The 16,049-nt window shown below is 46.7% G+C and overlaps 2 protein-coding genes across 4 annotated transcripts in view; one reads left to right on the forward strand and one right to left on the reverse strand.

Annotated features, from left to right (window-relative positions):
- Nucleotides 1-177: 177 nt before the first annotated feature.
- LOC147333247 (uncharacterized) lies at nt 178-7,900 on the reverse strand. The gene is made up of 2 exons (XM_086290307.1): nt 7,403-7,900; nt 178-6,378 (listed from the first exon to the last, which is right to left on the reverse strand). Exons 1-2 carry the CDS (start codon nt 7,593-7,595, stop codon nt 5,330-5,332), a joined length of 1,242 nt encoding a protein of 413 aa, XP_086146433.1. The 5' UTR covers nt 7,596-7,900; the 3' UTR covers nt 178-5,329.
- Nucleotides 7,153-16,049, forward strand: part of LOC147333248 (uncharacterized) — a 34,210-nt gene continuing 25,313 nt past the window's right edge. Inside the window, exon 1 of one of the 3 annotated variants that reach the window (XM_086290309.1) lies at nt 7,153-7,565. The gene's annotated coding sequence lies outside the window, so the exon portion shown is untranslated. Of the gene's footprint in view, nt 7,566-7,730; nt 7,950-8,937; nt 9,271-16,049 lie in introns of those variants that run through there. The other 2 variants (XM_086290310.1, XM_086290308.1) reach the window with 2 other exon arrangements.

Raw genomic sequence — 16,049 nt, forward strand, 5'->3', positions numbered from 1 at the left:
CTAAATGTAGCTACATTTGGTAGCTACATTATAGCTAAATGTAGCTACATTTGGTAGCTACATTGTAGCTAAATTTAGCTACATTATAGCTAAATGTAGCTACATTTGGTAGCTACATTTAGCTAAATGTAGCTACATTGTAGCTACATTGTAGATACATTGTAGCTACATGTCGCCTTTTGAGGTGTTTGAAAATATAGTCTGAGGTGTTACAACTTAGTCATGTACTCAGTGTGTACTCAATGTAGCTAAATGTAGCTACATTTGGTACACATGGCGCTGCTTTTAAAACGACGTCTGGTTATCAGAGAATGTGATCGACAGTTTCAAATACACACCGTGTTATCCTCAATCATTAGCTCAGAAGCTCTGGATGCTTCCAGAAAGAGGCCAATCCGGAGAAAGTAGGCTTTTAGGGAGGGGAACCTTATAACGAGACAGTAGCTTGTTTCTGACAAAGACAATTTTTAAAAACTGTGAATCATGCAAAGCTACTCTAGAATAAAAATGTAAAGCTGAGCATAATGTGACAATAATAGGTCCCCTTTAACGCTGCAGGGGAGCTCCACCTGTGAGGGGGAGAAACCAGAGTGCCTGACATCGTTTAAAGACACTAACCAGAGCAGGTTCAACATGAAAACTGTGTGGGATAAAATCAGTTTCCTTCTCTGATGAGTCATAACGCACGGATCACACTTCTATTGCACTCTCCAGTAAGACTGTGACAAACAAAATGCATCCCGTCGACTGATGATGACGATATATCAATACAAGTGGTTCTTCCTCGTTGTTGCATGATGCAATATGTTGATATACTTCTTTATATCTCTATACTCCGCCTGCCTGTTTTCTAATGGAAGTGAGAGCTTCAGGGACGGCTCGTGTTCCAGACTCTGTTTACGCTGTTGTTGGTCTTCTTTTATGCACGACTGAATGTACGAATGTGGCTTTCTATACGATATCGTTGTTTACACACTAAGCTCGTGCTTTACAGGTGTTCTTACATTTCTATCAGGTGTTGTATGTACGATGCAACAATAAATTTGGAATGCAATGCAAACAGGAGAGTAAGTGTGGATCTGTTCTCGCGCCGGGATGGTCCTGGCTGGCGCCACGCCGCCCCCTGCTGCCTGAAAGCACAACAGCAGCTCGAACGCTGCAGTCTGTCAGCCAAGTTCATTCTTGCAGCAGGATGAATGAAACCACACTTGCAGCTTTTTCAGCTTATAAATGTGAAGAACCTTCTAACGCAGGGGTAGGCAACTCCAGGCCTCGAGTGACGGTGTCCTACAGGTTTTAGATGTATCCATGATCCATCACAGCTGATTTAAAGGGCTAAATGACTCCTCAGCATTTCTTGAAGTTCTCCAGAGGCCTGGTAATGAACTAATCATTTGATTCAGGTGTGTTAACCATGGGTGAGATCTAAACCCTGCAGGACACCGGCACTCGAGGCCTGGAGTTGCCTACCCCTGCTCTAACGCAACACAAACTCACCTCAAAGCTCCACAAAATCTTTTTTCAGATCCAAGCTTAATACTGGCTTTTACAAGCTCATATTTTTATATAAATGTTATTGTGATTTACCTTTCTGACTCACATCAGCTGCTGAAGCAGGGCTGCTTTGTTACAGCAAAACTCATGTTTATCAAAGAATCTGGAAACTTGTGTATTTATGAACTTTACTCATAATTCAGCCGACAAAACTAAAAGAAATGAATCAATGTGAACCGAACGAGAGCTGCCACAGGACAGAGAAGTGCTGAACAGAGAATATGACAATAATATATCAATAATTTATCTCAATTACATCGCTGGAAGCCAAATTTGTTGTTTAAATTAAAATTCTAAACTCAAAGTAACAAAACGTCCAATTTACAGTGAACACCTCATCTGTATCTGACACAGGGCTGAAGATATACCACGGGCCTTGAATGCAGCAGAGCTCTCATCAGGTAAGCACAGCAAGACACCTGGACTGTGTTTAACGTGGCGTCTGTATCGATGCTGCAGGAAGCAGCTTCAACTCTGAGAGAAGAATCTGAAAGGGTCACAACAAACTCAGGAAAGGTTTCAATTTTTTGTTCAACATCAGGAACCAGGAAGAGCAAGTTCTAGTTCTGGGAAGCTCTTCCTCTGAGCAGGAGGAGCCAGTATCAAACAGATGGCTCCAAGTTTCTCAGCTCAGTGAACCGACACAGATCTGCTCACCTCACAGGTTAACATGACGTCGACAAACAGATGCTGCGTTGATGTTATTGATGCTTTTGGACCAACAAAACAGCTTTTTACACCTGCACTCGGAGTGATCTGATTGGTCAGTAGGTGATTTTGTTGATGCCTGGTCTTGAATGCGACCGTCTTCAGCGCAGGTTAGGCCTCGACAGCGAGTTAGCACGACGGTCTCCTGAGAGGCGGGACTTCAGGACTTCTCAGCCTCTGTACGCCGCGCTGATGAGCCGACGCTCTGACGGCGGTTTCAGCAGAAACACTGAAACCTTAATAAATAGACTGTACGATGTGATGGCCGACCTGGTGCAGACATGAACTCCACCTGGTTCCTGTGAGCTGCAGGTAAACACGGTGGACAGGTGAGTGTGCTCTGCAGGTGCTAGCACTGATCACTATTAGGCAGCTTCAGCATAATTCAGATAAAAATTCACTCGCTTGTATTTCCTGTTTTTCATCAGCCTTTCCGTTCGTCCTGTTGGGAATAACTGAGGAAACAAGGAGCGTGCACACTTTCACTTTCACAGATTGTGGAATGAAATATTTGAATAAAGGCTTTAAAATGTGATCCTAAAGCAGAGCAGCTGTTTGTACTCGCTGACTTACATGGTATTTGTCATGAACTCAGTTACTTTCCTCTCAGAGTTAAAAGCTGCGTCCTGACATCTGTCAGATCTGATAGCTTAACAGTCTCACAGGTGGAGGCAGTTTTTATACTTTTACATACATTTGAAGAGCTCAGGTGGGTCTCAGGAGTTTTACAAGGATCGCTGATTTGAGAGACTTGACCTGAGAAAATGAGCTCAGCTGATCTGAGCTCAGTGAACTGTCTGAATAATAAACCAGGGGCGGAGACCTGTCAATCACAGACAGACCCGCCCACTTCCAAAACACTGAGATGGAGAAAACACTTCACTCAGTGTGATGTCACAGCTCTATGCTCAGCTGTTATACTGTCTTATTTCACTAAACATCATGGTTACCAGCCCATCAGCATATACTGCCCTCTGGTGGCATATCTGTGCTCTGCACACCGTGTGATGTCCTGATACCTGTCACCTCATCAGGTTTTTTTGTTTTGACTTTTTTAGCCTCACTGAGTCAAAATAAAACTTTTAGTTTTCAGAGTCAGGGTCCACGTGTGTCTTTTTACCTCGTTTATTAACAGCCACATTTAACCCTTTAACCACCCGAGCACTCACCACGACCTCTTTACCTGTCAACTTCCTGTCCACAAACAGCCTCATTCGTGAGTTTAAAGTCTATTTTCCTTTCATATGCCTTCAGGACTCTTAAGCTGCTTCCATGCTGGCACAGCGTCGGAGGTGAGCCCTGATAACGCTGGTCGGGGAGGGCAGCTTAAGGTAGAGGCGTACCTAACGAACTGGCAGCTCAGTGAGGTGTTTCAGGAAGCGCCTCGTGGTGCAAAGTAAGCAGACAGTTGTGATAACAGACGGGTATATTTGTGATGGAAACAGAAGAAACAAAGCGCCACACAGGAAGTGACCCGCGAGGAAAATAAATAGATAAATAATAATGTCCACATAGCTGCCTTCAAACGCCGCCAAGTCCCGTTAGAGAGAAACCGTGTCAAAGACGGGAGGACGAGGAGGAGCGTGCTCTTCATCCTCTGCAGTTTCCCGTCGCTCGCCCACGTCTTCACACGTTGGCCCGCGGCGTCTCACTTTCAGTTCCTGCTGCAGCTCGCTCTGATCACACCTACAGACTCACAGCTGCAGCTCAGTCACATCCTCTGCTCTGATTGGTCAGCCGCTATCTGACCGACAGCTTCACCAGTTTTCTGTTGTTCACATGAATCCGTAAATCTGCTGACAGCAGCAGGGACGCACCGATCCGACGCTTCACCCACGAAAAACTGGCTTCAGGTGTTCCTCACCGGGAGGCAGAGAGCGAGCGTCGCCTACAGCAGCTGAAACACTCGCTGCAGGCTTCAAGTCTAATTCTACGGTTTGTGCTTTGTGAGCTTTTATTTTTTAAAGACTGACCGGATTCTTCCAACCGCCAGTCGCTCTGATCCGGGATCTGTGGTCAGTGTTTAAAAAGCAAAGCCCACAAACTGTGACGATCCGGGAAAAATCTCCATCAGCCAGGATTTGTCCCAGAAACTGATCGAGCACGAAGACGGCTCATCGCTGCCGACGCTTTAAATACATTTACTTAAAGTTCTGGAAAGTCCTAAAGTGTCTGAGTGAGCTTCATGATGCCAGAACATAATCTGAATAAAAGCCGAAGGTAAAATCTAAAACGCGGCCCATTGTTACACGACAGGAACTGTTTCAGGTTATGAAACTGGCTGATAAGGCAGGGGTGGGCAACTCCAGGCCTCGAGGGCAGGTGTCCTGCAGGTTTTAGATGTGTCCTTGAACCAGCACAGCTGATTTAAATGGCTAAATTAGCTCCTCAACATGTCCTGAAGTTCTCCAGAGGCTGGTAATGAACTAATCAGGTGATTCAGGTGTGTTGACCCAAGGTGAGACCTAAACCTGCAGGACACCGGCCCTCGGGGCCTGGAACTGCCCACCCCTGTGATAAGGGGTTAAAACGCCCTCTGCTGGTAGGTCCGTCACTCGCTCGCAATAAAAGTGATTTTTAATCTCACCGAGTGACAGATAAATACATAAATGTAAAGTTTGTGCTCTGATTGGAGCTGAGTGCGGAGGATTTCCTGCGCCTCCTCACACATGGAGAGGAGCAGACAGCAGGAGCATGGAGCATGTTAGCATGGAGCTAAAAGCTAAAAAACAAGAGAAGAAGCTGGGATGGGAAACGCCATCGCTGAGCAGTGTTTGAAGTTTTACACACAGAGAAAGAAATCTGTGGGTGCATCAGCACGAAACGCTGCCCGCCCACCGTCGCTGTTAGTGTGCTCTCTGCTGCGCCAGCTGCTAACGCGAGTAAACACAGAACACCTGAAACGGCTTCAGCTGCCTGAAACATCAGACCGGTGCATCCCTGCAAAGCGACGTCATCGGTCATACATCCAGCTTTCATTCGATGACTGTGATTGGCTGCTGTGTCTGAGCATTTCTGCCCGGTCATTCCGCTCTATCTTAATGGCGTCCATTCCCGAAGCGCCCAATCAGGCGTTAGCCACAAAGCACATGTCCTTCTTCATGTGAATCTGCAGGCCGCTGGCGCTGGTGAAGGTCTTGGCGCACTGCGCGCAGCGGTATGGTTTCTCTCCCGAGTGCGTGCGCTTGTGCTTCTTCATGGTGTCGCCGTCGCTGAAGGTGCGGCAGCAGAACGGGCAGCTGTACGGCCGCTCGCCCGTGTGGATGCGCAGGTGACGCCGCAGGTTTCCTCTCTGGCTGAAGCTCTTGGAGCAGAAGGTGCAGCGGTGCGGCCGCTCCCCTGTGTGCGTGCGCAGGTGACGCCGCAGGTCTGCCGACTGCGCAAACGACTTGCAGCACCAGTCGCAGGCGTAGGTCTTCCTCTTCTGCTCCAGGTGGAGGCGGAGGCTGGCGGCCTGTCCGAAGGCCTCACCGCAACGCGGGCAGCGATGGACAAGTTCGGGGATGAAAGCGGAGGCTGTGCTGTCTCCGGCTGCCGGCTTCTCCTGGGAGGACTTCCTGCTCCGCTCAGCTTCCTGCCTCTCAGCGCGCACCACCACCACCGTCCTCTCCGCCTCCACCCTGCTCCAGAACTCTTCGGCGGCACCGTTTGCGGCCTCGGTCAGAGAGTCCGTGCGACCTTTGGGCTTGCTCACGCTGTACTCCTCTGGTTCGGCTTTGATGAGCGCGGGGGGCGGAGCCCGGGGCTCCTCCCTGAGCACTGCAGGAACTTCAATGTGAATTTTGGGGACGGAGACAGTAGGAGGGTTTAGGGAGGAGTGCGAGGTGACAGGTGAAGTTTTCCCATACGCTTCCTGTAGACGGTCAGGCTTTGGTGCCACGTCCCGCAGCTCCAAGAGCTTCTTCTCCACAGGCAGGTGCACCGGCCCCGGAGAGGAGTCGCTGTGGACCGCCAGCAGCTGCACAGACACCACCTGCTCATGGGTGGGCTTGTCCACGTTCGGCGGCGGCGGTCTGGGTGGGTTTGGGCGAGAGTCCGGCTCTTCGGAGCGAGGCCTCCACTCGGGCTCACCAGGCTGGTCGGGAGCCGCCAAACCAAGACTGGACCTGGTGGACTCTGAAACACAGAAAGCAAACAGTTGATGCAACCGAACGACGTCCAGCACGTCAGAAGAAACATTCGACTCACACCTGGAGCTCCAGAGTTTACACTTGTTTTTGGGCCCCAAGAAAAGCTTTGCATGATTACATTTCAAAATAAGCTCCCTTTGTGTTACACTGTCACTCCTGAATAGTGACAGCCCCTTGTCCTCTAAGCCAGCTGTCTTCAGATTGGCTGCTCTTCATAAACAGGAGGTGGGTGGGGCCATTTTAAAAAAATGTTTTTAAGCTCACAGGGATACATGTACTTATACTGACCTCAATATTTAAAACAGGACATAAAACAAAGCAGAACAGCTCCATGTTAAGCAGTAGTGCCACCAGGCGTCAGCCAGTTATCCTCATTATTTTAGAGGTTGACATATTTTCACAGGTTATCGAACATAAACAACTCCTTTGCGCTCACCGTCTGGTTTCTATGCAAATGTGTGTTTTTTTACAGTTCAATGTGCTGTACCGTAAATATGTACGGAATTCCCCTTTAACAGAAACCCGAATGACCGAAAGTCCTTCAAACTTCCTGAAAGTCAGCTCTCCCCAACTGACACCTCACGCAAAGCTCCTCATACCAAAGTCAATGTGACAGTCTGTCAATTTAATGCTCAGCTGTGTTCCCCCCTTTATGTTTAATGGGGTAAATGAGATACGTTGTGTAAATAAACTTTAAATGAAAACACTGCGTGAAAAAAAGTGAAATGAGTACCTACATCAGGTGACTCTCATTAGGCTCGAAGGCAAAAAGGAACTGACACGAAAAATGACAGAAAGTCACATCTATCGTAAAAATGTCGGTAAAATCAGACGGTTTGAATGATGCCGAATACACGAATCCGTCCTTAACAACACATAAAACCGTGAAAATCTGCAGTTAAGCCTGAATTTAACGTTAAAGCGGCGTATTTCTATTAAACAGGCGGATTTTCATCGCAGTTCTGAATGCGCGTTCTCTCGCGGAGCTAGCCGGCTAGTTCGGCCCTTACTCAGCCACTCGGTCCCGGCCTCCAGGAGCAGGATGTCCCGCAGCTGCCTCCGCAGGCTCTCGTTCTCCCGCTTGGCTCTGGCAGTCTCCTCCCGGTACTCGGCCACCGTGTCCTCCACCACGTCCAGGATCTCCTTCACCACCACCGTCAGCCGCTCCGTCAGGTAAGCGTTCAGCAGCTGCAGCTTGGTCATTTTGATGCTGGGACCTCCAACAGCTGCATCCACACCGGAAACAACAAACCCGACAGGAAACGCTCTTGCTCAGCTCCGGTCTTTCAAAATTAAAGCGTGGTCATCAGTCTCTGTCCGCAGACTCCATCGCTGAAACTGGAGCTCAGCCTTGTTGGACGGCCTGTTGCTATAGTAACCTCATAGCAGAGATGTGACATATCTGATGATGTCATGAAAGATGCTCCAACAGCACAAACACGGTCCAGAGGTCCAGTTCAGGTGACGCTAGCAGAAAGCTAGCAGCTACAGCCGCCTGTATTAACTTCCACCTGCCGGTCAAAGAGGCCACGCCCCTAGCAATGCAAACTTTAGAGGGTGAGTTATACAAACAGCTGTTATGACGGGGAAATGATCCACAGAGACCAAACAGTTTGTGTATCCGGCTGTAAACATGTTTATTACTGCTGTAAGGATTTAACATAGGAGTCTATGGGACTGGTTCCCCTCTTATTTTGAAAGAACTACCAGGAAAGTGTGTGTCAGACTGAGCACCTGTAACACGTTTGTAAATGCAGTTTCACACTGTGACCACTGGAGGGCAGGAAACACATGATTCTCAGTATAAGGGTCTTATTCAAAGTAAGAGTCAAAAACCTGGGAAATTATTTAAAGAAAGAAAATACAAATCTCATAAGCTTTTTTTAAATCACAATAAAAACACAGAAATATATCAAATGTTTAATATGAGCTCATTTTTCATTTGATGGCAGAAACACGTCTCAACAAAGCTGAGACTGAAGCAATAAAAGGTCAGAAAAGTATCCTCCAACAGACCAGCTGCTGTCCTCGGCTCACAGACATCACAGACTAATGTTAGAGAGGAAACACAGACCTGTGCCGCTGACATCATCATTTTTTGTGTTTTGTGCAGCTTTATTTATATTTGATATATCATCCTAACTTTTTCACAGTCGAGGTTGTACGAGGCGTCGTTGAGTTGAGCAGATTTCGTGGTGCTTGTCTTGACCAATAGAAATCTTCCTCACAGGGTTGATTTCAGGTTTTAATTTGGGGCTGATGTCGCAGATTCTGCTAAATATGGGTCAGAGTCTGGTTGTTGGATCAGGGATTTCAACTTTTGTAAAAGCAGATCTGGTGGCAGAGAGGCACTAACATCAATGAAAAGGGTTTGAGCTTTCATCTTGAGGCTTTTATTTTGAAGGCTCTGTCAGAAGGTGCTTTTAAGCCTGAGCCAGCTCGATACTGAAGGAAAGATGGAAAGAGGGAGAGGAGGGCAGCTACTACTACGACACACACTCTCTCTCTCACACACACACACACACACACACACACACACACACACACACACACACACACACACACACACACACACACACACACACACACACACACTCTTAAAGCACCCCTCCCTTTCCTTTCACCTCTTGCGGTGGAGCAGACGGAGCTGCTGCACAGACTCTCTGCATCACAAATCAAACAGATCTTAGTGAGAGGAGGCTGAGCGAGCCACAGCATCATTTAATAGAAGATCTGACGGGTGTTTCGCCGAGCGCAGCGTACTGTCATCTCTCATTTCAGCTCCTATCGCTCACATCGGGGGATCTGTACCTCCCACTTCTCCTGCAGAGACACGATGAACCTCACCCTGCAGCTTACCGTGCTGGACTAGGACCAGGTGAGCGTCCCGGGAAAAATCTTTCAGTTTCACAGGTTGGATGTGCAGGACATGTGCGGCTGCCTCCGCCTGGGTGGGTGTGTCACTGCATCACACCTCCAGCTGGATTCTTTTCTTTTCTTTGTCTGCCTGTGATGAAGATGAAGGTTTTGGTGCATTCATACAAAGTGTGTGTGTGTGTGTGTGTGTGTGTGTGTGTGTGTGTGTGTGTGTGTGTGTGTGTGTGTGTGTGTGTGTGTGTGTGTGTGTGAGAGAGAGAGAGAGAGAGGCATGGACATGTTCATGCATCACTGCGTGTTAATTATGTATAAAATATGGCTGCAGTCGTGCTGCCTCGCAGGATTTCATTCAAGCTTTTTGGGTATTTTCTAGAAAACAGACACCGCCTCATGTCCTCGCTGCCTCGTGTCCTTGCTGCCTCGTGTCCTTGCTGCCTCGCCGCCGTGCAGTCCTTGCCTGAGGTGGATCATAGGGCTGGGTATCGTGACTGATTTCTAGAATCGATTTGATTCCGATTCACAAGGTCCCGAATCGATTCAATTCGATTTAAATCTGGGAAATTTTGCCTCAGACAGTCAGAAATATTATAATTCAGATCAGCACATTTACATATTTTTGTACCTATAAAAAGGAAGCTGACACACGCAAGACTTTATCAAAGGTGTGAGCATCACAGCAGAGGCCTTTGTGTCAAAGCAGCTGAAGATAAAACAGAAAAACATGAAGCAGATTTTCCTGTTCTGGATTTTATAAAAATATTCTGCAGTCGATCAAAAACGAAAGAAAACCATTAATCAGCACATGAACATCACCTCTGAAGTTACAGCGGTTTTATTACAGACACAGCGTTTTGCATTTTGTATCATTTCAAAAAGTTTAAATTTGTTCAGTATTGAACGACAGAAATTAGGTTTTTCTTTTCGGAAGTAAGTAAAAGGAAACAAACAGCATCCGACAGCCTGTAAACAACGGCAGAGAATGTGCATGTAGTGTGACTTTATCCTGGTGGAAGCAAAACAGCAAAAGTCAGAGTGAATCCATGACGATGTTTGTGTGAAGCGTAGTTTGGATCTTCTTTTGCTGCTGGTTCGGTCAATGTTGTTTGGAGAGAGATCAAACTAACAGCTTCAGAATCAGCGCAAAAAGGGCGTGAACACAAAGCTCGACCCGCCGACAGAGTCAGCGAGCTGTCGGCTTTCAGCCCCGACCGTGTCCGTGCCGTCGGTGAGAAAGTCACAGCTCGCTGATCCTGATGCGTCGGCGGGTCGAGCTTTGTGTTCACGTCTCTGTGCAGAAGCCTGTTCCTGCTCTCAGTTACTGTTTTCATCTTTGGTGGTTGTTGAAACTGAGATTCTGGTATTTCGGGCAAAATAAATTTATATTAAAAAATCAATTCAGGATTTGAATGAATGATATCACCTTATCCAAGCCAGAATCGATTTTAATCGATAAATCGATCATCAAAACCCGCCCCTAGTGGATCAGTTTATCCTGCTTTGCTCGAGCTGGAGGTTAAACTCTGAAAATATTTCATTTCCAAAAAACTGAAAGAAACAAGAGCAGATTGTTTACAGTCTGAAGTCGGCCAAAGAATTTCAAATTAAACTGCCTAAAAAAATGTGAATATTATTTTGAAAGTCTGCCTTTAAAGACTTTGAATGTTTCCGTTTGACTGCATGAGCTGGTTTTAGTCACGGGGACAGCTTTAACTGAGAGCAGTCACAGTCAGGAGGTGTGACCCGCCCGAAGAGCGAGGAGGTGACAGCAACATGGCCGCTCTGTGACCAGGCCGAGAAACAGGAAGTTGAATTTTGAGTTTAGAAAATAAAACAAAGATTCATCCTTTCAAAACTGCTTCAAATCTCTTGTGGGGCCGCTGAGTTTGGATCAGTTTGTAGAACCTGAATTTAGCTGAATATGGAGGCTGGATGTGATGTCACTATGATGTCATCTGACCCTCACGCCGGTGCCTTGCCAGCCTTGCCGTGAGGCCGTGGTCCTCAGCCGGAAAATGGTGGAGTGCCTACTCCGGTCAGGGATGAGTTACTGCCCCAGGCGGAGGTGTTCAGCTATATCGGGGTCTTGTCCACCAGTGAGGGGAGCATGAGACTGACAGATGGATTGGTTCAGCACCTGCAGTGATGCGACCGCTGCACCAATCTGCGGGGGTGAAGAGTAAATACTCTAGGAACAACAAGTAGGCCTGCAGAGCGAGAGCGAAGTGCTCTAATAGGGTGATATGGTACTACAAGGTCATGAAGATAAGCTGGGGAAATCAGCTTTTGTTCTAGTCCCTGTCAGGACTCTTGCTGCAGTATTTTGGATCAGGGTTCGCCCATGAACATGGTTTAGGCTGGTTTTGGATCATCTCGGAGGACTTGGAAGTCGGTGGCATGGACGTTGGGATTGGGGCTTTGGGTTTTACACTGGTCTTGGACTCATTTGGCTTTGGAGCATCTCAGTGAACTTTCCACAGCTCTTGTGTGGATTACTCCTGAAACTCCCCGCACAATCCCAGACTGATCCATCTGTTTGAGGGCTCTGCGTTCTTCTTGTAGTTGAAGTTGAGTCTTTCTCATGGTGCCTGCGTTGGAGAAGTGAACATCTATAACCTTTGCACAGGACTACAGACAGCTTTAACCGAAATAAAGAAGACAAAGTCAGCATATGAAGAATCAGGTTCAGAGTCCACTTCTGGTTGGAGTGCTTTTGCCTCTGCAGCTCCTCTACATACCTCCATCAGGTCAGCCACCAGCTCTCCAGTCAACCATGCTGGATCAGGGTCGAAGAGGCAAACTCTCACGAGGTGGAAGATGTTCCTGTTCAAAGAAAAGCTCGTACAGAGGCTTTTACATTTGTTCCAGACAGGCAGAGAGAAACTGAACCCTAACTCTAACCTAGAGGGGTTTTATGACTGGGGCGGGACCAAACCCTGACCCATCGTAAAACATGATCTGAATCTGGATCCAGGCTGTTCTAGAGAGGAAAAACAAACTAAACATGAAAGGAAAAAGATTTTAGTTACTAAAATTCAACAAAATGAAAATCTAGACTTCTGGAAACAAACTGGACCTCCGGGGTCACGGGGCGTTGGAGGATGTAATCACATTAAGAATACAAATCTAAGTGAACGGTGAGATGACTCACAGCTCTGAAATCTCCATCCAGCCTCCAAACATATTTTTTTTCATGCTATAAAATTTGAACGGATTCATTTTGTGTCTGTGGTGTAAAAACAGCTGATACGAGTCCATGTTTGTCCAACGGCTGTGAGGCTGTTTCATCCTGTTACAGCCTCGTCTCTCAGACTCATGTTGTCAGAGGGTCCTGTAGCTGATTAGCGCCACAGCTTCGCAGCTACAGCCCAACAAGCTCAGAGTCTGTGATTGCAGGGATGCAGCCATTACCCAGGATTTCATTAAAGGCTTCTATCATGTCAGCGCATCATGACTGGCCCAGCAGCATGAAACAAACATCTGCAGAGCCCCGAGTCATTACGCCGCCGCCGCAGAGCTAAAAACAACAGACTAATGGCTGCGATGGTCGTGTCTTCCTGCTGCCGCTCCCTCCGGAGTGCCCGCCACAGCTCGCAGCGCTAATCCTGCCGCTCGCTGACAGGACGAAGGCAGCAGCAGGTTAATTAATGTTAAACTCCGGTTCCTGTAAGGACCCTTCATTAAAGACCTTGTGACCCTCCTCCAGCCAATGAGATCAAAAGGGGAAATCTGAGTCCCTGATCTTTGACACGACAGTAAAATCTCAGCGTACCGCTGTAATCAGCAAAATTAATGATTAATAAATCATTAAAATTCATTGATTTTGTTTGATTTAGTCACAGAAATCTAGAGAACTACAGACTGTATGTGGAAGATGGACATGAAACAATTTGCTTCTTTCTGTTTTGTGTGAGATTTCTTTTCCCTCATTTCTCTAATCTTTTTATCATTATGATGATGAAATATCCTTATTTTTATGGGAAGTTTTTTTTCCTGTTTTTTATGGAAACATAGTTTTTGATGTTTCACTGTGAAGCTTAAAATTTTCATAGGTAAGTTTGTTCATACGTCTGACAGACTCGGTCCCAAACAGCAGCCGCTGAAGCTCGCGGGTCTAACAAATAATTCAAACCGGCATCCTGAGCAGAAGCTCTTTAATTATGTAGGACACCCCCGTGTCTCCATGTTCAGGAAAATTCAGGTTGTTAAAATAAAAATTTGAAGTATTCGCAGCAGATAAAAAAACTGTCCTGTGCTTATTATCCTCGAAGCCTCTGATGTGGGTCGCATAGAGCTCTCTGCTGTTTGGACAGAGTCACATTTTCTAAACTATTCTTATTTCTAACTGCAGTAAGCTGATGATTATATGTGCTCCTGTCATTCTCTCGAGCTGGTTCTGAAGTGAAAGCTCCATCCGAGGTTATCTGCTGCAGAGCACGTCAGATTTTTATGATGATCAAAGGTTTTGTGTGAAAACTGGAAACAGTTGGATTTTCGTCTTGAATAAACATTTTCAAAATGGTCTAAAAAAAATGTTTTAGCATAAAAGTCATAAGAATATAAATTTATAATAAAATGAGAACATGCAGTTCCTCTAACATCCAGCAGAGGCAGCAGTAGTCGGTCCCCAGAGAAGCAAACATGTTTAGTCCAGATGAACAGAATCAACTTTTGGAGATTTGCTTACCTGGATGATTGAGCATCAAGACGTTTACATCCTGATGCACAAACTGTTTGATGTCTGTGTTTAAATCACATTAAGGCTTAAAGTTAGGGGTGTGGCCTCTTTGACTGACAGGTGGATGTAGCTGTAGGTCTGGACCGTGTTTGTGCTGTTGGAGCCTTTTTAATTCTGTCATGTGACCAATAATATGGCCGCTGTGAGGTCACTGTAGTAACAGACCCTGAGTAGCAGTGCTGAGTTCATCTTTCTCCATCACATTTCATTTTAAATGATTGATGGGTTTTAATACACAGATCCAGGATGAGACCGGATGAAACTTAAATCTTAAAGTTAAAGAAGTTTTCTTGTAACCTGAAGCTCCTGAGGTAACCAACAAAAGAACAAAGAGCCGAGTGCTCGCCTCGCTGAGTGATGAAGAAGGGGAAGAAAGAGGTAAACACCCTCTCGTCCTCTTCTCTGAATGCTGAGCACGTCAGCGACTTGGGAGGATCGGAGGTGTTTTGCAGACGTATCCTGTGATCTGCATCGAATGACACTGATGCTGCTAAACGGTCGCACTGCATCAGGGAGCACGTGCAGCTTCGTGCAGCGCTGTAATAACACACTCTGCTTCAGTCAGCGAAGCAGCGCTGCAGCGCTGGGTCCTCGGGGAGGGGGACAAGCGATCGATGCAGTCCTGGCAGTCGTTACAACGGCGAGCGTGTAGGCGCTGCGACAGAGCCCCTGCTCTTTAGGAAGCAGCTCGTCCTCCAGGCATCGCTCGGATCGATGAGCCTGTCTGATTGATCCGATAAGATTACTGCTGATCACAGTGAGGAGCACAGGGGTAGCGCTGAACCGAGAGCAAACGCAGCACAAGTTTGAAAAAGTCAGATAAATGATGCTGCTTCAGCTCCTCTCTCTTTACACAACAAACTTAGTTTTATGGTCAGCACAACTTTAGATGTAAAAATGTCTGAAATATCAGCACTCAGGGAATCTGCAGTGTTTTCAGTGTTAATGAAGCCTGTTCTATCTTATGTTCTCTTAGAAACAGGAAGTATTGTTTGTGGAAGGATCACATTTAATACATGCGGCTTTATTTTTTCAGTGTAAACAACATTTAAAGATGTGTCTGAATCTAAACTCTGTCTCTTTTGATTGACGGTGAACTGCTCGTGTCAGAAAGCGTGTGCGGCAGACAGCACGAGCTCATGCTGGCACCTGTCTGCATCCACCGTGTGGAGCTTGTGTTGGAGTCTTCCCTCGTTGGTTTCCAGGCTCCTGTTTTTCTGTTTAAGGACAAAGATGGTGGAGGACGTCTGCATGTGGCACAGGCTGGACCTCTACCACACGTTACCCAGTGTAGCCGTGACCTCCTGTTAGTGGGAGCCGCACATGTGAAACAGAAACAGTGGTTACTGGACGTAACTGCAGCTCTATGAGTGTGTCTAAACGTGGACCCAGCTGGGACAGTTTCTTTTCTTTGTTGCCTTCTAAAAGCAGAGGAGCGATGTGGACTCTGAGCTGCATTCTCATTTTGCATTCTGCAATGGCCACCAGGTGGCGATACCTTTGCTTACAGCGTGACTTCTGGTCCTGTAGAAGTCTACGGGGAGATCGACCCTCCGCTGTAACACTTGCCTGGTTAGTTTATGGGTTTGGTCACTGATCTCGGGTCCTTTTTTAAATTTGATAATTCAGAGTTTCAGAAAGGAGGATTGTGAATATCGAGGATACGCTCCTTAGGTAGCGTCTTATCAATCGCGTCATGTCGCATCCACATGCTGTCATCTCAGAGCTCTGAGCTAGCGCCCGTCACCTGACCGGATCAGATCTGAGGATGTCACAGCTGGTTCAGACATTGTTCACGTTTAAATCCAAGGATGTAAAAACAGATAAAGCTGTTGTGACTGAAGGCTGTAATTACTCCTCCGCCTGCTCGTACTCAGACTGACTGACAGCCTAATGAACCCTTCCATAACTTCTCAGTCGCTGATAAATTACATGATTGTTACTATGCTCTTTGTTCACCGACGCATGAATCCAAGCTCCTGACGGCGCTCACTCCTCCTACACGAAGGCCCGCGAGCTACAAACCTCAGCAGCAAGAAAGTGTT

Source organism: Aulonocara sp. 'chitande type north' Nkhata Bay, linkage group LG4, assembly GCF_057382095.1.
Source record: "Aulonocara sp. 'chitande type north' Nkhata Bay isolate Kocher_YH1m ecotype deep benthic linkage group LG4, A_spYH_male_GT1.1, whole genome shotgun sequence".
Classification (NCBI taxonomy): Eukaryota; Metazoa; Chordata; class Actinopteri; order Cichliformes; family Cichlidae; genus Aulonocara; species Aulonocara sp. 'chitande type north' Nkhata Bay.